General features: G+C 36.1%; 1 protein-coding gene, 1 long non-coding RNA gene and 1 pseudogene across 2 annotated transcripts; 2 read left to right on the top strand and 1 right to left on the bottom strand.

The window, feature by feature from the left end:
• Positions 1 to 13,049: 13,049 nt before the first annotated feature.
• Positions 13,050 to 18,037, top strand: LOC147291936 (uncharacterized). Its single transcript, XR_015121500.1, has 4 exons — positions 13,050 to 13,371; positions 16,764 to 16,828; positions 16,937 to 17,075; positions 17,740 to 18,037. It is a non-coding gene; the product is annotated as an uncharacterized LOC147291936 (long non-coding RNA).
• A 998-nt stretch (positions 18,038 to 19,035) lies between these two features.
• LOC147291937 (uncharacterized) lies at positions 19,036 to 20,720 on the top strand (annotated as a pseudogene).
• Positions 20,721 to 24,949: 4,229 nt separating this feature from the next.
• On the bottom strand, positions 24,950 to 26,334 carry LOC147291938 (uncharacterized). Its single transcript, XM_086238722.1, has 3 exons — positions 25,604 to 26,334; positions 25,170 to 25,537; positions 24,950 to 24,990 (listed from the first exon to the last, which is right to left on the bottom strand). Exons 1-3 carry the CDS (start codon positions 26,332 to 26,334, stop codon positions 24,950 to 24,952), a joined length of 1,140 nt encoding a protein of 379 aa, XP_086094848.1.
• Between the last annotated feature and the right edge of the window lie 1,002 nt (positions 26,335 to 27,336).

Genomic DNA, 27,336 nt, shown 5'->3' on the forward strand with positions numbered 1-27,336 from the left:
ATCCCTGAGTTTATTGTGATGAAAAGAGGGTTGAATTCCTGAGGCTGAGACAGAGTTCTATGACAGTGGCTGAGTACGAGAGGAAATTTACTGAGCTCTCCAAGTTTTGCTTAATTCTGGTTACAGATGAGGCTGATAGATGCTCGAGATTTGAGGAGAGTTTGAGAGATTCCATTCGCACGATGGTTACCGCAGCGAACCATCTTCTTTTAACTCTTTGAGAGAAGCTGTTATGAGGGTTGAGAGGTCTTTATCTAATAGGAGTAGAGGCGAAGTGAGATGTCGTCATTATCAGAGTACCACGTACTATGGGTGGCCCCAGTCAGGGACCATCCAAGAGAGGTAGTTTCAGTTCAGGCTATTTCGGAAGTGGTGGTTTCAGAGGTGTTAGACATGGCTCAGGTGGTAGCCGAGGATCTGGGCATAGTCAGAGTTCTAGCCATCAGTCAGCGGGTAGCTCAGCTCAAAGCACAGCACGGTTGAGTGGATCTCAGGGTAGTCGGATTCATGGGACAGGTTGTCCTTTGTGTAGTTCTTGCGGCAGATATGATGAGACGTGTTATGTAGGCAAGGGTGTTATCACTGTGGACAGATAGGCCATTTTATGAGGGAGTGTCCAATGCTACGACCGGGTGATGGAGGATCTTCAGGATCGGCCCCCCATCAGGGACATACTTCAGAGGCCCAGAGTCAGGGTCAGAGGGCCATACAGACTGGGGGTGCCATGTCTAGTAGTGACGCAGAGTCTTTGCCATGACACAGCAGGATGCTCAGGCCTCACCGTATGTCATCATGGGTACGTTATCTATCTTTGGGCAGGATGCCCGTACTTTGATTGATCCTGGAGCCACACACTCTTTCATTTCTTGTACTCTTGCCCTGTACATCGATGGGATGCCAACTCTGTTAAACTGTGAGTTAGTCATAGCGACACCAGCCGAAGATGCGTTTCTAGCTTACGAGGTTTTTAAAGGTTGCCCTATTCTAATAGACGGATATGAGTTAGAGGCAGATCTGATTCCTTTGGATATATTTGATGTGGACATTATTTTGGGGATAGATTGGCCTGCGACCCATTATGCCTCCGTTGATTTTTTCCGCAAGGAAGTTACTTTCAAACGTCCAAATTATCCTGAGTTAGTTTTATGTGGTAAGCGTAATATCTTTCCCTCATGTTTGATTTCAGCCTTAGCTGCAAGATCGTTGTTACAGAAGGGTTGTATAGGATACTTGGCTCACGTTATAGGTACTCGAGCGAGTGAGGTGAGGCTCGAGAATATACCAGTAGTACAAGACTTCCTAGATGTTTTTCCGGACGATCTTCTGAGTTTGCCCCCGGAGAGGGAGATCGACTTTGCCATTGACTTAGTTCTTGGCACAGCTCCCATTTCTTTAGCACCCTATAGAATGGCCCCGGCCGAGTTGAAGGAATTGAAGACTCAGTTACAGGAGTTAGTAGAGAAAGGGTTTATCAGACCTAGTGTTTCTCCTTGGGGTGCACCAGTGTTGTTAATGAAGAAGAAGGACGAAATTATGAGGTTGTGCATCGATTACATCAACTTAACAAGGGCATAGTACGAAATCGGTATCCCTTACCGTGTATTGATGACTTGTTTGATTAGTTGCAGGGTGCTAGAGTGTTTTCTAAGATTGACTTGAGATCGGGTTACCATCAGCTACGGGTTAGAGAAACCGATGTGCCCAAGACCGTGTTCTGGACATTATGAGTTTCTTCTAGTCATGCCTTTTGGATTGACTAACGCCCCAGCGGCCTTTATGGATCTCATGAACCGAGTTTTCCGCCCTTACTTGGACCGGTTGTCATTGTCTTTATTGATGACATATTAGTATATTCTCGGAGTGATAGGGATCATGTAGAACACTTGTGGATAATGTTGCAGACCTTGAGAGAGAACCAGTTATATGCTAAGTTCAGTAAATGCCAGTTCTAGTTAGACAGAGTTGGATTTTTGGGTCATGTGATCTCAGCTGAGGGTGTTTTCGTGGACTTACAAAAGATTGAAGCAATAATGAATTGGGAGCGGCCTACTAGTGTGACGAAAGTGAGGAGTTTCCTTGGTTTGGCGGGTTACTACCGCCGCTTTGTAAAGGGTTTCTCTAAGATAGTTGTGCCTCTTACACGTTTCACTAGAAAGGGTGCAAGGTATTTATGGATCGATGATTGTGAGCAGAGCTTCCAAGAGCTCAAAAATCGTTTGACTTCCATTATTGTTTTGACATTTTCATATGGTAGTAGTGTAATCTACAGTGATGCCTTGCGCCAAGGCTTGGGATGTGTATAGATGCAGCATGAAAAGGTAGTTGCTTACTCTTTTAGACAACTCAAGAAGCATGAGTTGAACTATCCGACGCACGATCTGGAACTTGCAGCAGTGGTGTTTGCTCTTCAGATTTGGAGACACTACTTATATAGAGTGACTTGCCAGATTTTCACTGATCATAAGAGCCTTGAGTATTTGTTCACTTAGAAGGAACTGAACTTGAGACAAAGAAGGTGGTTAGAGTCGATTAAGGACTACGATTGTACTATTGAGTACCACCCTAAGAAAGCAAATGTAGTGGCTGATGCTCTTAGTAGGAAGAATTCAGGTTCTTTGGCACACCTAAGGGCGATACGCCTACCTTTGTTGGTTGAATTGAGGAAGTCTGGAGCTATGTTGGCAGTAGATCGTTTTGGAGCCTTATTGGCTAGTGTTTGGGTTAGGCCCGTGTTGATCGATAGGGTGCGCGAGGCCCAGTTTCAGGATCCCTTATTGATGAAACTAAGAGATGAGGTTGGAAGTGGGCTGAGAGCAGATTATGCAATTAGAGATGATGGAGCATTAGTCATGGGTACTAGATTGTGTGTCCCGGCTGATGAGGCACTAAAGAGGGAAATCTTGGAGGAGACTCATAATTCAGCCTATGTCATGCATCCATGAAGTACCAAGATATATCGTACACTTAGAGAACACTATTGGTGGCCAGGTGTGAAAAGAGAAATAGTAGAGTTCGTTGCAAGATGTTTAGTTTGTCAGCAAGTAAAAGCAGAGCGTCAAAAGCCTTCAGGACTCATGCAACCACTTCCGATTCCAGAGTGGAAGTGAGAGCATATTACCAGAAACAGCCCGCTACTTTTTCTGTAGGGATCAGTGTGTAACAATACATAATATCCCTAAGAGTCAAGTCAGGTTTGTCCCTATGATCTCGATACTTATTCCTGTAAATACTTCATCGAGTGATAATCTGAAGAAGTGTTCTCCAACTATTTTGAACAAGTTGAGCATATATGGGGTAGTACGAAATAATTAAGAAATTCTCTAATTATGCGATGGAGAGGTAACATCAAACCAAACTCGAAAGGTTGAAGATGTAAGCAGATAACATCTTCGTTGTAATGCAAGCACCTAGCCTTGGAGCCAGGGGTGTTAAAGATGATGTTGTAAGGTCAATGAACACGCTGGAGGTTTAGACAATCCTCTTTCTTAGCAAGGCTTCAAATTTGATTGGTCACAAGCCCAGGGTATTTCTGAGGTCGGATCAGCTTGGCTCGGAGGGTTTAAAGGTATGGCCTCAGGAATCTTTGAAGTACTCATGGAGGTTTGTTGGAAAGGTAAAATTGAGAATTAGGGATTTGATTCTCTTTCTCTATTTCTTTAGTGAAAGTTTCAAAAAGTATTTAATAAATTTCTTTCTCTGAGTTAAAACTTAGGGGATGTATTCAATTAAGATTTTAAATGACTTTGGTGGAATTGAAAAGTCTGGTGGTATTTAATTAAAACTTTTAAAGAGTTTATAAAAGTCTAGTGGTATTCACTCAAGACTTTTAAAAAGTCTATGGTATTCAATTAAGACTTTTAGAGAGTCTATAAAAATGATATGGTATTCAAAAAGTCATTGACTTTATTAAATGATATACATTAAAAGACTTTCATAGACTTTAAAGTGTAAATTATGTTATATCAAAGTCAATAATTCTCCAGCGTTCCTTTTGCAGATTTCAAAAGATTTCAAATATTAAAATTAAGCTATTAAAAAAGTGGTATTTATTTTTTTGAAAGAGTGACGCTAAATGCCCTAATCTTATTTCTTCACCCACAACTTAATTTATTTTTTCTAATTACTATATCCTCTTATATTAATTTTCTTTTTGCTAATCGTCATATTTTGTTTGATTAAGAACAACATATAAAGATGCTACCATAGATCAAAATGTTGCATTGTTCATTGTTTATCGAAGATCCGTACATGGTAGAACTAGAATTCAAAAATTGCATTAAAGGAATGAATATATATAACCCATCAGTGAAACCATTTTTTTTTTTTTTAAAGGAAACCCACCACTGAAACTTGAAATATGGAAACAAAACACAAAGACAACGAGGAAGGAAAGTTTCGAGCTCCATGACAGTGAGAGCTTGAGTGTGTTGGTTTGGTTGCAATGATAAATTAATTAATAAGCTAGCACTGAAATTGCATTTCGTACGTATATGGTTTCCAAAAGCGTGCAAATTAAGGAGCACATCTTTTTTGTGTTTGAGATTCAATATGTAGACAGATTGTATTATAGCCTCAAAGAAAAGAAAAGTCAACCATAAGAAGGAAGCATTCTCTCAAACACTTGATGGGGATCCATTGAAACAAAATCATCTTTGCAAGCATCTTTTCCTTCTTTTTCTTTTTCTCTGGACTTATTCTTTCACAAATTGAATGCCCAAATCTTTAATTTTATACACCCCGACGTCCTTAGCACAGCATGGGGTACTCTGAGCATGCATCTCAGTCTTGAAGCTCATCCCCATTCCACACACTCACGAAGGACAAAAAAAATAAAAAACATATTGGAGAAATTTTAAAATAAACAATAAAAAATTATATCAAAGTTATTAGAAGTCTATAAAACTCTATCAAAGTCTATGGGAAAAGTAGACAAACTTTGTTAAAACTCTAAACAGAATTTTGCCAAAGTCTATGTGGAGTTTATGAAAGTCATTAAAAATCCATCAACTCTACCAAAGTCAATGACTTTTAAAAACTCTACAAAAGTCCATTAAAATCCTAATTGAATACACCCCCATAGAGAAGGAAGGGGGTAACTAATGAGCCATTTGGATTATTTAATTAATTTGGGCCGGTTTAAAAGCTCAATATGGAATGCAAAAGTATTAATGGGCCAAGAGCCCATATTTAAAGATCAGTTTGGTTATTTAATAACTGAATGATATATTTAAATTCTCATTAACTGCTCGAGCAGTTAATGGAGAGGTGGTTTCTCTCCATAATTTCAGGGATTAACTCCCACAAGAAGGACTATAAAGCTCGATCGGTAGAAGCAAAGGACGAAGGTAACATTGATAACCATTTCAATATACAAAATCAATTAGACTGATTCAGTGAATAACTTGATCATTGGAAACCTTTTGAGGAGAAATCTCCCAAGAGGTATTTAGAACTGATTTGCTCATTGTGCAGAGAAGTTTGAAGAAGTTAAAGAACATTAGAAGGTTGACAAGTAACGTGTACACCTCAGAAATTCAAGCCTCATCACCAATATATATACCCAGTTCGCCAAATATGTTACATATTTTGTCTAGATGTGATCATGTGCCATGCACATAATCACTTTTTCAAGACTAATCTTGTCATTTCAATAGTTTGATAGTTTGTAATACTTGACTTATTTTCATTATGAAATTATCAACGTAATTATTATATTCTAATGGATGTGTGATTTAGTGTTTATATATTTATTTTGCCCTTATATAGTCTACTTTGACAAATAAAATTGCTAAAAAATTATTTAATATATATATTTTATGCTTATTTGACTTTCTTCACTGGCATTTGCCGTAGTTAATGAAAGGTAATCTACAACGGGTATTAACTGTGGTATATATGATAATCTACCACGTGTAGTGTTTGTTGTCAATGTTACGTTAAACCACATACATTGCCCATGGTAGATGGCCCGCTATTCTGCCACATCCTGATATATAACGGGCAACCCGTCCATGGTTAATTTAAATCTACCATGAACATTGCTCATGGTAGATGAGCTATTTTGTAATAATGAAACTATATATATATATATATATATATATACTAAAATGCTCTAAAGTTAACTGGTTAGCAAATTAATACAAAGTTTTTGGACCCATGAGCTATTTTGTAGTAATAAAACTATATATATACTGAAATGCTTTAAAGCTAACTGGTTAACAAATTAATACAAAGTTTTTGGACCCACCTCATGATGTAATAACAAGTCTTTTAGCCATTTGATTATAATAACAACCATTTATATGTTTTTATCGAAATATAGTGTCCATCTATTTATTTGATCACCGTTAGATGATCAAATTTTTTATGAGTTTGTAGATTTTTTGCAATTGTCCTTCTATTAAAGGATCCCTCATTTAAGGGTCAATAAGAGATCTCTTGTGGGGCCCACTCAACATTATATTTTGATAATTGGAATCGTCCACATTTTAGAGTTATTTACACTTACACTTCCTGAGGTTTCAAAAATTATATATACACCTCCTAAGATTTCAAAACTGTTGCATATAACCCCATGCAAGAGAAAACATTAGGCCATAATAAGAGGAGGTGTCCAAATAAGAATGTTGGAGGGGTGCAAAAAGGTGGTGTGAACGTTTCAATGGGAAGAGGAAGAGTGAGTGGGGGAGTCAATGCATTAAGGGGAAGGGGGTTACGTGCAATAATTTTGAAACCTCAAGGGATGTATGTAAAAAGACGATAAACCTCAATGGGTGTAAGTGTACGTAAATAATTCCTACATTTTAAGTCTTCATTTAAGGATCATCTTTGCAAAAACTTAACTAAATCGGAAACAATTTACCTATTTGATTAAATGGTAATCATTTCAATTGTTTATCAAAAATATTTTGTTCATCTCTTTATTTGATCAAAGTTAGATAGCTTAATGAATTTGTCTAATTTTTTGTAAAGACGATCTTTACATAGAGATCTAAAAATTAGATAATTTGGATTGTTGAAATATTATATGGAGTGGGGACCATGAGGATCCCTTATATAAAATTATTTAAGGGATCCCTCAATGGAAGGGCTTTATATATATATACATATATATATAGATGAGTACTCTAGAGCTAATCAGTTAATAAGATAATACGATGCTAACTATCCTTTTGAGTCAACTACACAATGTAATCTTATGATCTGACCGTTTATTTTTTAGGTTCACATTCAAAGATCATCCTTGTCAAAAATCAACAAAATCAAAAATCGTTTAGTTAACTATTAGAGCAAGTACATTGCTAGGCCAAAAGCGAGGCTAAAGGCAATATTTAGCCTAAAATGTGAAAAAATCTCTACATTGCTGGGCCAAAGGCAAGACAATTATTGCTTTGGCAAGATTTTGAGCTAAATTGGCCCAAAATCTTGCTTTTGCATGCACAGAAGCCAAGAATCGGTGGAGCCCACATGAGAAAAGGTGGGTATAGTAGATTCCATGTGTTGCGCAATGATTGGAGAGTAAGGGAGTGGCGGGACCCGTCTGCTTTCTCATGGGGAACAGTGGCTGGCCCACTTTCACATGTTTTCATTTTCACCTTCATGTTTTTTTGATTAATAATTGGCCCAGCTAATTAGACATTGACATGTGGCCCAATCAATTAATAAACTAAATAGATTGACTTTAGCCTTAGCCTTTAGCAATGCACAAATTTGTAAATTTAGCTAAAAGCAAAAGCTAAATTTTGCATTTAGCCTTGCATCTTGCCTTTAGCAATGTACATGCTCTTAGTAAGCTAATTGTGTTCATGTAAATGGACGAACATAAGTTTTTCAATAAAACATGAAATGATTGTAATGATAATCAAATGACTAAATGATTTTTGATTTGGTTGATTTTTTGCAAAGTTGATCTTTAATTGGAGACCTAAAATATAAACGGTTTGGATCATTAAATTATATTGTGTAGTGAGCCCAAAAGAGTAGTTAGCACCGTATTATCTTACTAACTGGCTAGTTCTAGAGCATTTTTGTATATATTTATATTTTTTTTAGGCTCAAGTTCAAATTAAATACTCAACTATGGGGTGAATTTCATCCGCGTTCATAAATTAATAAATCTTTCAAGAACATCCACAAATTAACCTCTAAATTGACAAATGTATTTATGTTTGCTAAATTGTTAATGTTGGAGTTAAATGCCAGCGTGGCCACCCAAGACGTGTCATGTTCAATGGCGTGGCACTAGCTTGGAAATCTTCATGTTGATCTCATTTTACAACATTTAATTGACCTCTAGATCATACATTTTAGGCCTTACTTTTTAGCACTTTTAGTGATTTAATTTCTATTTTAATTAAGTAGTTAATCATTTGGTTTTATTGGTTTTTGTTTTATTTTCTTGATTTTATTAAGTTTTATTTATTTTTTATGAGTTTTTCTTAATTAGTTTATTTTTATTTTGTAGGTTTAAAAAAAAATTGAAAAGCCCAAGAAGTAGAAAAGATGAGAGAAATATATGTAGAAGCCCAAAGGAAGAAATAGAAACAATCTAGCCCAACCCAGGAGATGAAAGAAAGAAGAAGAGAAGAAGCACGCCCATAGTCGCCAGCCCAAGGAAGTCGAAAAGCCACATGCGCAAGCCCAACTCACTGTGGGGAGACGAAAGTTCAAAAGAGTGGAGGAAGCTTCCCAGCAGCTTCCTTCATCTCTCTCTCTCTTCTGCACGGTGTGACAACTGCAAGATAGCTGTCACACAATTGACAATAATCTCTAAGCAAAACAAGATCTTACACAACACTTCACCCCTAGTACCCAGTATGTGGCATGTTCCCACTCAATGGGAACCATATCAATGGGCGGGAAAGGGGAGGGGGTGGTGGGCACGTGTCACATATTGGGTACTAGGAGTGAAGATTGCCAAGTTGGTGCTACGTTAGAGGTGGCCACGCTGACATTTAACCCCAACATTAATGGTTTAGCAAACGAAAATATATTTTTCAATTTAAAAGTTAATTTGTGGATTTTTTTTAAATATTTATTAATTGGTGGATCCGGATGAACTTGAACCTTGTTTTACAATGATAGCATTTTTTATTTTTTTTTAGATGATAGCTTATTCTTAGACGATGTTTTATAAACGAACACATTCTATGCTTGTAATTAATGGTGGGTCCACACAATGTGGTGTCAAAGTGGATGCCAAAGATAATCTTTATTCTTTTAGGGGCGAATTATAGGTTTCTTCTTACACGAAGTTGTAGAGAAAGACACTATATGCTTCTAATCAATGATGGGGCCACATTGTAGACTTTCTTGCTAGGCCCCGCTAAGACCACCTCCAGTGTGGGTGTCAAAGTGGACCAAAGCAATATATTGATATCTTATCCAAAAATTCATATCCAACCAGTTCCCACACAAGGGAAACAAACACAGTTGCTTGCACTAGGTCGAGGCGCGCCTAGAGTGATCATGTTGTCGACACATTATTTCCTGAGAAATACTGTGTGTTCCAATGAGCTGAGAGGCTAGAATTCAAACCAATGTAATATATAGACAATCAATGAAGAGCCGCCACGTGTATAGAGCAATGGGCAATTTTTTTTTTTTTAATTTTTTTTTTGGCCAATATAAATTTGTTTAAAAATTTGATTGTTGCTTTCCATTTAATTTTTAGACCAAGTACTGAAGAAAATTCTACAATGACGCAATCATTATATACCGTCAACAAAAAGTTACCACTTGTGCACAAAATGTTATTACTTTTTGACAAAATATTACCAGTTATTTGACAAGAGTTACCACTTGTCCAAAATTGGTAATTAACTTTTTGTTTACGGCAGTCATTGATACAATGACTGTAGTCATTGTAGAAGATCTCAAGTATTTGTAGATGTTGTGACCAATTTGATCAATTGTTATTTCGATCATATATTTGTAGATGCATGTTGTCAGTTCCACCATGGAATTGAGTAAAGATCTATTTTGGATTTGTGGTGTTTTTTGTACCAATAATTGCGAGTACGTTGTTTATCGTTAAGATTTTCAAATGGGTATTTTTTTTAAAGAATTGTTTTTTATTATATTGTCAAATGTATCACTTCACGTATTGATATACCAATTCACATTTTGGTACAGCCAAAATGTACAAATTTACATATTAGTACAATCGAAATGTACAATCTCACATAATGGTATAGTCAAAATATATCAATTAATCCACGTATTGATTCAGACGAAATGTACCAACTGACGTATTGGTACATTTAAAATTTCACCTAGCTCTTTGGTACAACTAAAATGTACCGACCAACAACTAGTACAAAAGAAATGTACCAAATGACATCTTGGTACAAAAGAAATGTACTTGATACTTTTTAAGGGGATATGCATGTTTAGGATTTAGGGATTAGGGTGTAGGATGCACCATTTGGAGCTTCTAATTTAGGTTTTAAAGCCTCGAGTTTTTTGTCCGGTCAAAACCCAAGACTTAAATCTCATATTTGTGAGATTTTAAAAATTTAAATTTCATAAACTATGGGATTTAAATCCCTTAAATTGTGAGATTGAAATCCCATAAATTGGGGATTTAAATATCATGAATTATCAATTTAAATTATTTTGAATGATACAATGGGCAATTTTGGAATAAAAAGTACTCTTACGTCACAAAAAAGGACTTAAGCCTAAAACCTAAAACACTGCAATGGTCCCTTAATTTATTTTTTGGAAATGGCTCAATCAGTAGCCTTTTAACGCTGCAAATGCATGTAAGTGCACATAATGGCCTTTAGCTTAATTCTTTTTTGTGGATTTCTAGTTGAAAACCTTACATTTTTTTTTTTTTTTTGTCATTGGGAGTAATTTATTAGTTCAAAGTTTTTTTTTTATAATTTAATGGTTCAAAGTATTTTTTTTTTTTTTAAAGACCGAATGAAGGCTCTTTTGCATGGAAAGGCCCACACATATGTTGCTAATTAATAAAACTCGACTCACTTTTTAATGAGCCTAGCGTTTGGCCTTTTTTTTTGGTACAACATTAAAACTAATTTTTTATACATCTCTAGAAATTATTGGTCAATTTCAATTCTAAAATCATTCAAAAATGATATTATACAAATGTCTTTTGTTTTTGTGACATATGCATGCGAAAGATGAATAAATCAACACAAAACACAAAAGGGCAACTTTTGTAATCAAATTCACAAGCTTATAAAATGTGTACATGCAGAAGAGAAAAAACAAAACAAAACAAAACAAAAAGACACGCTAAGTGCTTGCCAAGGGGGCCAAGCCCGCTCAATCTTGTAAAAACACGCCCCCAAATTTTATATTGTGGGCTGATTTAACATCCTTAAAAAAACAGGTAGACATTTTCAACACTAAACACATTAAGTAAATTAATTTATTAAAATAAACTTTAAAGTGAACTAATAAATCATAGTTCCAATCTCTCAACATCTATTTTTCTGAAAAGTTTACCATTTCCAAACCTACTAGGGATCTCAACTTTTTTTCTCAACTTACATGACATTTATATATTGGATAATAAAAAATAAAAAATAAACAAAGTACCTGTACAGTACTAAAGTAATGACACATATATAAGGTGGGAAACAAATATTGAGAAACAAAAGTTGAGACTCTTAGCATTTTCCCTTCCAAACTGATCAGACAAAGGTGGGTATATCTTTAGAATTAATTACTCTAGGCTACCTTTTACTTGTTGTTTTTAACGTGTAATACCCTTATTAGTAAAATATAACAATTAGGTTAGTTTATTAATAATCAGGTCACTTTTTTTTTTTCTTAATTAGTTTTGCCCTTTATTAATAATCAGGTCACCTAAACATGGTTGCTGCTGCTATTACTACTTTCTTGATCCATCATCAACATCAATCTCTTCTCTATATATATCCGTTCCTCATGCATCACTCATTTCATCATATTAATAAATATCATAATTTCATCATATCCTTCAAACTCTGCAATTGTGGGTGCTTACAACACATACTTGTTGTTTTCCATAAAGTCAATGCCAGAAGCAAGCACCCATACAACATCTTTCAAAATTGGGAGGGTGCGAAGAAGCAGGGACATATCTATTTTTGGGCAGATCGGATCCAACTTCCCCACCCCCGTCTCTCCTCTTAGCACTTTGCTCCTCCGCTTCCGGGGCCATGTTTTTAGATCTGGAACTCTTATTTTTTATTTTTTTTGTCAAAAGATTTGTAACTTAGATTTAGTAAAATATTGAAATTATTAACTAAAACTGTAAACTGAAATTGCAAAATGAAAATGCAAACTGAAACTGCGACTTAGTTTGTTAATTGTGTCAGACAACTAAAAGTTTGACCTTATAAGTGTGTTCTCCATAACTAAAACTATTTGTGAAAATTGAATTTACAACGAAAACTGAAATTGCAGTGAAAACTGAAACTGCGGGTGAAAATTGAAACTGTTTACGATTAAATTTGTTTGCATAATGCTGAAGCTGTTTTGCGTTGTGGGTAAGTTGATGTTACTTGAAAAATTAAATGTGTGGTTGTGGGTGGGTACGGGCCGGTTGATGTTATCTAAAAATTAAATTTACTATTGTGAATGGGTTGATGTTACCTTAAAATTAAATTTACTATTGTGAATGGGTTGATGTTACCTTAAAATTAAATTTGTGAGATTGGATCCTTTTGATTAACATTTTTGGCTGTGAGTACTAAATTTAAGTGCACCCTTATCTTTAATCCTTATGCAAAAATACAATCGGATTCTCTTTTCCTCCTTTCTTTCCACGTCAAGCATCAAGCTTTTACTTTTTTGGCCAGGCACGTCAAGCATCAAGCTTAATTAATGTATCTTATATGTTTTTATTCGACTTTGCGTTATAGTCAAGCAAGGTGAGCATGCAAAGTAACCCAGAAAACCAGAAAAACAAAAACAACGAACGAAAAAGGTATAGCTAGGTATGAGTTGAATTTACATTGCTATAGAAGCTAATATGAGTTGTACGCGTATCTCTCGTTGTAAGTCTAGAAAAACAGCATAAATATATGGATAACTTAATTTACTTTTCTTTATGTACAAGGCCCACTGATATATATTGTGTGTAGGGATAATTGATTGATAGATGTAGAAAAATATGGAGTTGGCCGAGTCGTCCAAGCAGACAGAAATTGGTCCGAGTGAATTATATCAATGGGCCGTGTACGATAAATGGAAACCCCTGAAGAAGTACTCTGAGAGCAATCAGAACGAAGTAATTACTCGATCCATTGACAGCCGATGAAGAGAAGGGCTTGGATCGCAATCAACCCCGCCAATCTAGATGTTTGATAAAGCTTACAAGCGTGGCCCAAAATAAGAAGAAGCAGCTTACAGGTAATCTAAACTATTGCATATCCAATTCAAGCCAATTTGTTAATTATTCAAATTCAATCAAAGCCAAGACAAGCTATGGGAGATCAGAGAGAGATAGAGTGAGAGTGAGACAGAGAGAGACAGAGAGTTACCATGGGAATGAACAATTGCAGGAGAGAGCTGAGTCGCAAGAGAGAGTTGAGTCGTAGGAGAGAGTTGAATTCGATTATTTTAACAGTATATGTATATACCTAACAAGTAGATTCACTAATCACATTATTGACATCAATGTTTCTAACAGTACGGTATATGTAGACACTGTTATTTTAACCCAGACTTAATTATATGCACAAGATGGGCATTAATTAATGGAAAAAATTTTAGGTGCTGTTGTAACCCAGACTTTCTAAAAAATTTAACTGAAAGTGAACATATACTTACTAATTACTTAATTTCTTAGCAGTCTATCTGAATTGCATAACAAATGTTAAGTCTTTTAACAACAATAATATATGCTAGGGTTTTCAATTTGTGTACTAAATTTGAATTTTAAATGATATGATATATATATTTATATTTATATTTATATGTCACAAAGGGTTCACACACCTTATTTTTATTTTTAAATAACAAAATTGATGATGTGGCATATTTCACATCATTAGTTTAGGACACAAATGATGTCGTAATGTTTCATTTATTCATACATGACTCACTAACTCTAAGTCTCATTTATTTGACAAAAAATAAAACACTACCACAAATAATGAAACATTAGTTGTTATGATAGTGCTAATAGATATCACAATTTATGTCTTTTAAGGCAATAGAATTACGGTGCCTTACTAAGGCAGCTCTATATGACCCTATGTAACACATGCATGGTCATGCTCATTATTTAATTTATTTTAGTTTACTTGTGTCACTACAAGAAAAATATATTTGGGCGACGAAATTTTGGGAGACGAACTCAAATTTGTTGCCAAAGAGGTTTTGGGTAACGAATTCTAACATTTGTCACCTAAACCAATAAAGGTTTATTTGTCGCCCAAAGTGAGTTTGGGCGACGAATATGGTGTTCATCGCCTAAAGCACCTATGGGCGATGAATATAGTGTTCGTTGCCTAAAATTACGCGCCAAAATGCTCTTGGACCATACTTTGGGCGACAAATATGCAAATTCCTCGCCCAAAGTCACTTTAGGCGACGAACAACATATTCGTCACTTTGAGAGACGAATCTATAGATTCCTCGCCCAAAGTCCAGTTCATTTTTTATGTGCATATAATTATATTTAGGTATAAGAATACGATGCGATTGTGTTTTCAACAATCCGAACCGTTCATTTTTTAGTTCCCTACTCAATGATTATCCATGCAAAAATTTATCCCAATCGAAAATGTAGAAGTTAGGTAACGGTGGTCGAATTGATGAACCATCGTGTGTTTTCTAATGATAATTCAATGGCTAGCTGAATTACGATTTGGCCGATTTTTTGCAGAGATGATCTTTGAGTATGAACATAGAAAATGAACGGCTCTGATTGTTGAAATCACGTTGTGGTCTTCACAATTATTGAAATAACAAGGTTTCAATGAAAGAGTTAATAGAATTATATTCTTCGATCAAGTGTTGAAACCATTCATTTATATGTAGATGGGCATATCTTGATCGTGTTTCCAACGATCCGAACCGTTCATTTTTTAATTCTCTACTCAAAGATCATCCCTGCAAAAATTTAGCTTAATTGGAGATGTAGAAGTTAGGTGACGGTGAAATTATTTTATATTTTTATATATTTAAAATTATAAATATAATTTAGTAATTAAGTTAAAATTTAGAATCCTATTGTATATTCTTAAGTATACAATCTTATTATAATAATTTATTATATATATTTAAATACTAAATATAAATTATAAATTTGAAAAAAATGGTATTAATTAGGGCCATACGTACTTTGGGCGAGGAATCTATAGATTGCTCACCCAAAGTCACTTTGGGAGACGAATCTATAGATTCCTCGCCCAAAGTCACTTTGGGAGACGAATCTAGATTCCTTGCCCAAAGTCCAATTCATTTTTTATGTGCATTTATATTTAGGTATAAGAATACGATGCAATCGTGTTTTCAATGATCTGAACCGTTCATTTTTTACTTCCCTAATCAAACATCATCTCTGCAAAAATTTAGCTCAATCGAAGATGTAGAAGTTAGGTAATGGTGGTCGAATTAATGAACGATCGTGGTTTTTATAATAATAATTCAACGGCTAGTTGAATTCCGATTTGGACGATTTTTTGCATAAATGATATTTAAGTATGAACATAGAAAATTAATTGCTCTGATCATTGAAATCACGTTGTGGTCCTCACAATTATTGAAATGACAAAGTTTCAATGAAAGAATTGATAAAATTATACTCTTCAATTGTCGAAACCGTTCATTTATATGTAGATGATCACATCTCGATATGTTTTCAACGATCTGAATCGTTCACTTTTTAGTTCTCCTACAAAAAATTAGCTTAATCAGAGATGTAGACAACGGTGAAATTGTTTTATATTTGTATATATTTAAAATTATAAATATAATTTAGTAATTAATTAAAATTTAAAATCCTATTGTATATAATTAAGTATACAATCTTATTATAATGATTTATTATATATTTTTTTAAATACTAAATATAAATTATAAATTTGTAAAAAATGGTATTAGGGCCAGACTTTGGGCGACGAATCTATAGTTCATTTTTTATGTGCGAATTTTACTCAAAAAGTTGGCGGGGCTAATTCGTGCAAAAAATTTCTCACATTGAGGCGACGAAGCTGATTTTGTTGCCCAAAAGGAGTTTAGGCGACGAAATGTTCTCGATTAACACTCCCTAGATATGCTTTTCTTCTTCTTTATTTATTTTTGTCCTTCTCTCCCCTGCTATGTCTTCTTCCTCTCCCCTGCTTCAACCCAGACCCAACCACCCATCTCTCTCCGTGATCGCCGCCTTCCCCATCGAAACCCAACCCAGCTCCTCCTATTTCTCTCTCCCAGAAACCCATCCCCATCCCCACCCCCTCCTCTTTCTCTCTCCCCGAAACCCATCCTCACCCTCATCGAAACCTTCCCCGGCCTCCCTCGATTCCCCACCAGCAACCAATCCCCATCAGCAACCCCCACCCCGACCAGCAACCCCACCGGAACCCACCTGCAACAAACCCACCCGATTGTGGGTTTTATTTATTTATTTTTAATTTGTGGTTTTTTTTTTTTTTATGGTTTTCTTTCTCTCTCAGTTGTCATTTTGTATGTGGTGTTTTTAATAACTTTATGATGTTCTCTTACATCTTTGGTTTATTTATTTTGATTATTTAACAAGCTATCTTTTGATCTAAATTGTGCTTCTCTTATTGCAGCAAATCCAATTGATTCTGTTACTGAGTTTGAAGCCCAGTTGCAGATCCTCGAGTTTCTAGACAATGTATAATCCTTGACCAGTATCTTATTTTCCTTTATTTTGTTAAAGATATTGGTTGGTGAACTTGTATATGTAAATGTCTAAAGTACTGCATACTTTGCTTATGTTTAGGAAATCTTTAAAATTGGCTATAAAGCTGTCCTGCATATTCACGCTGTTGTTGAAGAATGTGAGATTGTTGAGCTACTAGGGAAAATTGATCCGAAGATAAAGAAAGCTAAGAAGAAGAAACCTCTTTATGTGAAGAATGGTACGTGCTGTTATTAAATGCCTGATTCAGGTTTGTATCATGATTGTTGCAAATATATCCTAAAGATAAGATTACATCCTTTTAAATATTGTGACACCTGCAATAATTTTTTATAGTCATATCTTCTTTGTTTGTTAGTACGAATCATTTACTTGCTAATGATCACTGGATCTATTCAGTAGGCCAATTGTGAAAACTTTCCCCATAAAATTTCATCTTGTATTATTCACTGTAAAGTATGATCATGCATTCTTTGAATGCTCAGAGATTAATTGTTTTCAGCTTCATTTGATGTAACAAGATGATAGGTTGATTCTAGAAAGTTTGAACTTTTCCCCAGCATGATCATTGTTTAGTGCATTGGTTATAGTTTTTTTGTTTTACAGTGGTGAATGAATCAAATGTATAAAAATTTATTGGTTGTGATGTGTGGTCAATATCTTGGAACGATCATTCCTGATTTTGATAATCTTTTGTTTGATGGTTTAGACTGTAAGATCAATCTCAGTATTGGGGTTAAAACCACACACACACACACACACACATACATACATACCTAAATATATATATATCACACACACACACACACACACACACACACACACACACACACATATATATGTATTAGGATATTTAATGAATTAAACCTACTTGTTCTACAAAGACATATATGCAGTTGGAAACTACAAGATCAAATGAGCAACGAAAGTTGATGAAACTAGAGAGGCAGAGAGGTCCAGAGATAACATCGTGATTATATAACAATGACATCCCTCTGCATATGGAGAAGATGATCATGACATGTGTACTACACGAACTTTAAGCAAACAAAGATGTCAATATTGGACCGACCTCGCTCATTGGTCAAAGCGGTTGTATAAATTTATTTATACATTTTGTTTCTTTGTGTAATACATTTATTTATAAATCTATTAATACATTTTTCTATTTATAAATTTTCTTAATATAAAAATTTAGTAATACATTTTTGTTATATTGTTTTTGGGATAAAAAAAATTAAAATTTTTTTTAAATTAAATTAAAAAAAAAACCTTAGGTGACAAATTGGTTTCGTCTCCCAAGGTCCCTTTGGGCGAGGAACTACAATTTTCGTCGCCCAAAGTATTTTAAAAAATTAAAGATAAAAAGCCTTAGGCAACGAAATTTTCGTCACCCAATGTCACATTGGGTGACAAACTAAAATATCGTCGCCTAAAGGCATTTTGGGAGACAAATTTGGTTCGTCTCCTCAGGTGACTTTGGGTGACGAACCACATGTTTGTCGCCCAAAGTCACCTGAGGAGATGAACCAAATTCGTCTCCTCAGGTAGCTTTGGGCGACAAAAATGATACGTTTGTCACCCAAAGTCTTGGGCGTCATGGTTTGGGTGATGAAAGTCTCGACGAACTGATTTCGTTGCCCAAAATCTTCAATGAAATTGGACTTTGGGCGACGAAATCAGTTCTTCGCCCAAAGTGTTTTTTCTTGTAGTGTGTATACAAAATGTGCTCCTGATCTAATTGCTTATATTGCAGTTTGTGCTCTGAACGTGCGCATTTATATATGGAAGTTCCTCGATAAAGGTTAATTGTTTTCTGGCTTGTACTTCTCTTTGGTTGTCTTCACCTAATTAAAATGTGTTTATATGAAGATTGCGTTATGATAAAATATTCTATATATGGTCCTTAATTAGCACCAAAAAGAAATATTTTGGGTTTTTGGAAATGGATTAACTCTCTATTTGTGTTTTTTTTTTTTTGCTTTACTTGATCAATTCAATCGAGTGTTTAATTAAGGATACTTCTCCTGTATAGTTTAGGGTTTTTTTTTTTTTTTTTGCCAGGCTGTATAGTTTAGGGTTGAACATGCAAAAACAAGACAAATTGTTCAATCTTATGTTTGTTTTGATGGATCTCTTATATATGAACTAATTAATTATATGCATGCATGAATGATGAATATATATAGGATGGCCGAAAATCCATATGATCTGGAAGCAAAAGAAAAAGCAAGAATCATCATTACCGGAACTCACCCATTTACTAGTCGAGAAAGACGATTCATGGAGGCAGAGTAGCAAAGCACATGATAGGACGGTTTCTTTGGGGTCAGTGGAACGTCTTATAGGTAAAGGAGGAGAAAAAGGAAAGACTGTGGAAGAAGAGAAACCAACCGAACATGACCGTGAGGTGGGGAAGGAAATTGATAAGCATAGAACTCCATTGCTTTTAGCAACAAGCACAGGAATACTAGAGATTGTGGAAAAGATACTTGAAGTGTATCCTCAGGCAGTTGAGCACGTTAGTGCTGATGAAAACAACATTTTGCATATGGCCTTTAAGTATCGTCGGTTGGAGATCTATAAGCTTGTAAAAAGTAGCAAAACAGTAACCTCAAGGTTGGTTCCCAGGATTGACAAAGATGGCAACACCATAATGCACCAAGCTGCAGATATGGGATCGATATTACTCTCCAGACACTCGGCTTGTAGGTGGTCCTGCCATGCAATTGCAAGAAGAGCTGCGTTGGATGGAGGTGAGCCTTGCTCTTTTATATATAATATATAGGGCAAATTACAAATTAAGTACCCCTCCCAAGTTTGATGCCATTTTCAATTCCCCCGTAGAGTTTCAAATTTTTTATTGTGGTACATATAATTTTCAATTTAAGTCAATATTACTCATTGTTAATTAAACTTCCGTTAGATTGACCGTTTGGTCAACCATTAAGCAGTGACATGACATACATGAGGTCCATTTTTTTCCTATGTGAAAACCCAGTTGGCATTATATGGACAATATATAATAACCATTTTTTTAGAAATGTAATAATTTGAAAATATAAAAAAGAAATAAAATTAAAAAAACTAAGGAAACTAGATCGAATACCCAAAAGTTTCCCACTGTAGATACTCACACCACCCCTGCGCCCAACCCCCTCCTCCCCCTTGCTCCTCATTCTTCTCCCCCTGCGCACTATATGGACAATATTATATGTATAATATTGCTTGGTAAAAATCCCTTTGATTCAATTAAACTTGAAACATATATATTACATATATACATGTATATACAGATAAATGTCTTGTAACAGTTAATTACTAGCTACCGAATTAAAACTGCAAATTTATATATATGATCAATCAATAATATGTTAGGGTCACCAAATCTATTGATCAAATTTACTCACGATAGTATAATGTCATTTTAATTACCATTTAAAATAAATGAGATTTAAAATGGATCTAAATTTAAATGAATATATATATATTATTTGATGATAGCAGTACGTATCATTGCTTAAATCAGTTTAGCAACCTCATTGCTTACAAAAGTTTTCGCCACTCTCTTCCACGAAAGTTGATAATTGGATTCAATTTACTCTTCTTCTCGGTGATGACCACCATTATCTCGTTCACTACTGCTACTGTGCTCTTGATTCATCAGATGGGGAAGTGGACTAAGTTTCTACTTTTCATTCCTCCCTCTCTTCTTCTCTTAGTGTTCATGCTCTTGCACTTTCCTTTGTTTAAAGCATCCTATGAATGTTTGAAATTCATATGTAAGAAGGTTGGGAAGGCTTTGCCCGGTAACTGTATCTGCCGTCCCAAGAGGAAGATCCTTGGTAAGATCAAGCCCTATTGAAGGAATTTGACCTATGGTCGAGCTCAACGTAACTGAAAAGGTCAGAACAAGGTCAAGCTTGGAGAGATATTAATCTCTATATATTTTGGGGGTTTGTTTTTGTTAATTTTATTGTACTAATATTTCTTAGATTGAAACTTTAAATCTTTTCACATTTTGATTCAAGTCCTATATACCTTAAACGATTCAGATTGCTGCTTATATATCTTTATTTTGAAATTTTAATCCTATCCACTTGTTATAAATTTTGAAGTGAGTGAGCAAAATAGAATACGAATTTATTACGCTTTTTGACTTTTTTTTTATTTTTATTAAAAGAGAGAAATATTATTGAAGCTTAAGAGGGAAGTACAAGGTCAGAGGCTAATTGGGCATGAAGCCAAGAAGGTGCTTCACCCTCCCAAATGGCCATTGTACCACAATGTAAAGCATGCATGTTGAGCAAGCAAATGGGCTACTCTATTATAAGAACGGGGTACAAACTGACAAGTAGAATTAGAAAGCATCCTGCCAAATTCCCTTAGCTTCTTCCAAAAGATGGCCATTAATTAGGAGCTAAGTCATCATCAATTATCCGAATGCAAGAGATCAAGCCACTAGCATCCGACTCAAGACATACAGAACTATACCTAGCTTCCAAGAAGAAGGGCCATTGCCACCACAACCTCCCTCATCCCATTACGGACGATTGCACTTGCACCGCCAACTCCAATCAATGGATTAAAAGCGCCATCAACATTAAGTTTCAACATGCCCTCAGGAGGGACAAACCAAGACACTCGAGAATTTCGTTTAGATTTTGGGATGGTAATCTGAGCACGAGCATAATCTTCTTGCATTTGGAGAACCTGATCCACTGAGGTAGCTACTGAAAGCTTGAAAGAAATTGAGAAAAAATTGATAACTGCCTCTGTTGAATATTGACTTAATGAGAGAGAAAACTGTACAGTATGATGCTTTATATTAAAGCTATCACCAACAGAATACAAGGCCATGGCTAATTACATAACTAACTAATAGAAACAAGACACGTGTAAACAACTAACTCTTAAGTCTAACACCCCCTCTCAGCTGGATGAGTAGGTCCAATCATCAAGCTGGAGCAAAGATAGGAATGCTGAGGTGAACATAGACCTTTAGTAAAGATGTCTGCAAGCTGTTCTGCAGAGGAAACAAACTGTAACAAAAGAACCCCAGCCTTGACTTTTTCTCTAGTAAAATGAATATCCACTTCAATATGCTTAAGTTTGGAATTATGAATAGGATTGGAAGCAAGTGCAAGAGCAGAGATATTGTCACAATGTAAAATAGGTATGGTAGGCAGTGAAAAATGCAGATCTGCAAGTAAATTTTGAAGCCAAAGAATCTCTGATGTAGTGTCTGCCATACTTCTGTACTCTGCCTCAGTGGAGGAACGAGAGACAGCATTTTGCTTTTTGCTACACCAAGAAACAGGAGCTCCATTTAGGAGAATGACAAAACCTGTAGTGGATCTTCTATCATTTGGATCCCCTGCCCAGTCAGCATCACAATAAGCCTTAAGGTGATCTAACTGAACTGGACTCTTGCTACTTCTTCGATATGTAAGTCCATAGTCTAATGTACCTTGAACATATCTCAAAATTCGTTTGACTGCTATAAGATGCTGCTCTGTGGGATGCTGCATAAACTGACAAACACTATTGACACTATAAGCAATATCGGGCCTAGTAAATGTCAAGTATTGCAAACAACCTACCAAACTCCTATAAAGAGATATGTCACTATCAGAAAGAGGATCACCTTCATCCTTTAAAAGTTTCACACCAGATTGACAAGGTGTAATTTGTGTATGACAAGTATCCATGCCTGCCTTATGGATGATTTCCCTTGCATATTTGTGTTGAGAGACAAACAAACCATCCTGCAAATATTGAATCTGCAAGCCCAAAAAATAATGTAGATCCCCAAGGTCCTTCATATCAAACTCCCTTTGTAATTCATCTTTAACTAGCTGAATATCACCCTCAGAATTCCCAGTAAGAATTATATCATCCACATATAAGAGTAAATAGACTCGAGACGAGCCTACAATCCTGACAAACAAGGAAGGATCTGTATGTGAAGAATGGAAACCTAGAGAGGGTAAGTGAGCAGTAAATCTATCATTCCATGCTCTAGGGGCCTGCTTTAGACCATAAAGGGATTTTTCCAATTTACACACATAGGTAGGATGACTAGAATCCTCAAAACCACCTGGTTGAGACATATAGACTTCCTCTTTCAAAATGCCATGCAGAAAAGCATTTTTGACATCTAATTGATGCAATTTCCATCCAAAATGAGCTGCTAATCCCAAAATAGTTCTAACGGTAGTGTGTCGAACAACAGGGCTGAAAGTTTCATCATAGTCAACTCCTTGTTCTTGACTAAAACCCCTAGCCACTAATCTGGCCTTATGCCTAGCAACAGAACCATCTGAATTTTTCTTTAACTTGAAAATCCATTTACAACTAACTATATTTCTGTTAGGAGGAAGAGGAACCAAAGTCCAAGTCTTTTGTGAGATCAATGCATCAAATTCTTCCTGCATAGCTAACTTCCATTGTGGAATTTGCATGGCACTTTTATAATTGGAAGGCTCTCGAAGAGAAGGATCAGAAGTATCTGGGGACATAATTGACAAGAACCCTTTCTTTTTAAAAATCCCTCTTTTCCCCCTTGTAAGCATACTATGGTCATTGACAACAACATTGCTAGGACCATGAATGGGATGTAATATACTAGCATCAGAGGGAGGATTATGCAGATGAGGATCTTCCAAGGAAACCGAAATATCAATCCCATTAGAACTAATAGACACACCTCCATTGTTGTTCTCAAAGTGCATAACTGTATGAGTAGGGTCACTAAATGCAGAACCAACAAGAGACTCATGTCCATTCACCATATCAGTAGAAGAAGACATTATGATGTCAGGTGCTATAGGACACTGTGAACTAGGCTGACCTGAAACATGATCATGAGTGTAGCTATTCTGATGGGATGTCTGATCTGTAGCACCAATGGGATCACAACTAATAGGAGAAGTCTCATGGGCAAATAAGTCTTTATGGACAGATGTAGGTATGGGAGAAGGTGGCTGAGTAGTAGCATGCTGAACCTGTGACACAATAGGACATGAAACAGACATAGGAAAAGAAAGAGATGAATGGACCAGATGCTGATTAGCTTTCAAAGAAGATGAAGGCGAGCACACTGATGGGGTAACTGCATAAGGGAAAAAATTCTCATCAAAGATAACATGTCTAGAAACTATATATTTCTTTGCAGCCATATTATAACAAATGAATCCCTTATATCCCAAAGCAAATCCTAGAAAAACACATCTGACAGTCTTAGGTTGTAGTTTGTTAGAGTTATAAGGTTTCATTAGCGGATAGCAAGCACAGCCAAACACTCTCAAATGCTCTAATGATGGAAGCTTATGAAAGATTTTCTCAAATGGAGATAGCATTTTCAGATTAGCAGTAGGCATCCTATTAATGAGATACATTGCCATAGCACAAGCATGGTACCAGAAGGAATTTGGTAAGGAAGCTGTTTGCATAAGAGTAACAGCAGTTTCTCTTAAATGTCTATTTTTCCGCTCCGAAACCCCATTCTGTTCAGGTGTGTAAGGACAAGACACATGATGAAAAATACCTTTGGAAGCTAAAAATTCTTTAAACTTAGAACTCATGTACTCACCCCCACCATCAGTGTGCAAAGTTTTAATAGAAGCAGAAAACTGAGTAGAAACATAGGCACAAAAAGATTGAAAGAAAGCAAACACTCCATTTTTATTGCTTAATGGGAAAATCCACGTGTATCTTGTACAATCATCAATGAATAGTACAAAATATCTAAAACCATCTAAAGAAAGATATGGAGCAGGTCCCCAGACATCAGAATGAATCAACTCAAAAGGAACAGTGCTTCGGGTGGTTGACAATTGAAATGGTAGTTTGCTAAACTTACCAGCTAAACAAGGTTCACACATGGAGGGATTAGTATCAGACCTACTAGGTATACTACTGTTATGTAACATAAGGGAAATGACCTCATTAGTAGGATGACCAAGTCTTTGGTGCCACAAAGAATGTTGGATGTGTTGTCCAAGAAAAGCAGAAGGAGAAGACAGTTTAGATGAATGAGAGTCAGACGAAGAAGCAGATGAAAAATTAAATGGTAGAGGATAAAGACCATTCCTACTCAGCCCCTTGTAGAGAACCCTGCCCTGCACCTTGTCCTGAATACAGCACATATACTCATCAAACCACATGAGACAATTATTATCCTTACACAGTTGATAAACAGAAAGCAAATGAGCAGCAAGATTTGGAATGTGTAAAACATCTTTCAGGTGAAGTGTACCATCAGAAGTAACTAACTTACTATGACCAGTGTGAGAAATAGGCAAACCCTCACCATTGCCAATAGTCACTGAGTCAGCAGCAGGATAGGCAGTCACATTAGAGAGATGCTGAATTTCATTTGTCATATGATTTGTAGCCCCTGTGTCTGCAAGCCAATAAGGAGGAGCAGAAGCATACATGGCAGATGGAGCATGAGAAGTGTGTTGTTGTTGTTGTTGCTGCTGGCCAGGAAAACCAATGATGAAGTAGCATTTATCAGCTGTGTGATTCGACTTGCCACAGAACTGACACGCTATAGGAGAAGAAAGAACACCATGACCATACTGAAAATTGCCAAGTGACCTACAAGTTTGAGCTCCATGACCAGTCTTGCCACATAGTTGACAGGTGATACCATTGTGCCCATTATGACCAGGAAACCTTCCTTGAAAAACACCATTATTCCCAGTAGGATGAAACTGCCCGAAACCACCATGAGAACCAAACTGGCCAGGAGAAGTCCCAAATTGCTTATTGAAATTGTTGAAACCACCATTGTGACCACGACCACCATAGTAAGTACCTCCAGAATGACCACGACCTCCATTATTGTATCTCCCCCTTCCTCTGGCAAAGAAGCCAGTCATACCTCCAACAGGATAAGAAGCATAGCTAGATGGTGCATAGTCAAAAGCATGAGCGGGAAAACCGGGTGGAACAACAGGAGCCAGCTGTGGAGTGGGAGAAATAGAAGCAGCAGAGGAAACAGGAGTTGGAAGAGAGGGATGAGATGAGGAGGCAGAGACACCAGTTTGTGCCACCATAGCTGTGAGGGGAAGTAATGAAGCAGCCTTGACTTCATTCTCAATATCACTTTCAGCAGCCTTCAAAAGAGTCTTGAGTTCACTCATGGTGCAGCTAACAAACTGAGCTCGAATTACGGTTTTGATAGCAGCAAATTCGGATGGTAAACCACGAAGCACAGTAACTACAACATCTTCATCCTCAAGATAGACACCTACAGTAGCAAGAGCATCTCTGGAAGCTTTAATCTTATCCAGATACACTTCAATAGAATCAGAGCCCTTGCGTAAATCCTGAAGATTAGATTTAAGTTGAAGAACATTTTGACGACAAGGAGCAGCAAATTTCTCCTTGAGATTGAACCACATCTCCCTAGCATTTTTACTCCCAACAGCACAAGACATAGCCACAGGAGACAAAGTTTGTCCGATCATATGCACAAGATTTTGGTCTTGAATTCCCCATTGAACATAAGCAGGTGAAAGATCAGAAGGAAAACCCTCAGTAGTAGAGGAAACATATTGAGGCGGACAGGGATAAGAACCATCAATAAAACCATAGAGATTCTGACCACGTAGAAAAGATTCCATGCGAAACAACCAGGTCGGGTAGTTGGATTCATCCAAGAGAATGGAGGGAAGAAACACAGTAGTTGTAGAAGAAGCCATGACCAAGAAACTAGAAAAATAACAGATGTAAAATCACAAGAATCAATGAACAAAATCCAAGAACAGAGAACAAATCAAGAAATCGTAGTAATCGTAGTAATCGAACGCTCAATGTGAACACAGAAGCCAAGAATCGTAGTAATCGAACGCAAATCGAAACGGAAATCGCAAACGCAAAGATCCCTAAACGAAAATCCAACTTATCTGAGAAAATCCAACTTATCTGAGAAAATCCAATCTTGAAATGAACAGTAGAAGACAGAGAATTACCCAACGAAATTAGAACCACTGTGAAAGAAAGAACTGGAAGTAAAAATGAAATTTTCTGAGGAACCAAACACACGGATCAAAGCCGCAAGGCTCTTCCTGGCTTTGATACCATGAAAGCTTGAAAGAAATTGAGAAAAAATTGATAACTGCCTCTGTTGAATATTGACTTAATGAGAGAGAAAACTGTACAGTATGATGCTTTATATTAAAGCTATCACCAACAGAATACAAGGCCATGGCTAATTACATAACTAACTAATAGAAACAAGACACGTGTAAACAACTAACTCTTAAGTCTAACAGCTACATCACTACACTTACCTAATGAACTAATACATTTCTATCATTCCAAATCCTCCATGCAATAACACAAGCAAAATTGTTCAACCTCCACTTTGGAAAGAATATGCCTGACAATATCAAATAAATCCAAAATAGAAGAAACTACATAATGCTTAAATAAATGGAAGAAAGGAACCAAACACGTACAAACACTTT

This window comes from Dryas octopetala, chromosome 3 (assembly GCF_963921425.1).
Source record: "Dryas octopetala chromosome 3, drDryOcto1.1, whole genome shotgun sequence".
Lineage (NCBI taxonomy): Eukaryota > Viridiplantae > Streptophyta > Magnoliopsida > Rosales > Rosaceae > Dryas > Dryas octopetala.

What these genes read in the sequence shown, in the direction of transcription:
- LOC147291938 (XM_086238722.1), bottom strand. Translation starts at nt 26,334, where the DNA reads ATGATCGGACAAACTTTGTCTCCTGTGGCTATGTCTTGTGCTGTTGGG. An exon ending in TTTGGGACTTCTCCTGGCCA is followed by an intron (nt 25,538 to 25,603) that starts GTTTGGTTCTCA and finishes TTTTCAAGGAAG; the next exon opens with GTTTCCTGGTCATAATGGGC. An exon ending in CTCAGTGACTATTGGCAATG is followed by an intron (nt 24,991 to 25,169) that starts GTGAGGGTTTGC and finishes TGCTGTATTCAG; the next exon opens with GACAAGGTGCAGGGCAGGGT.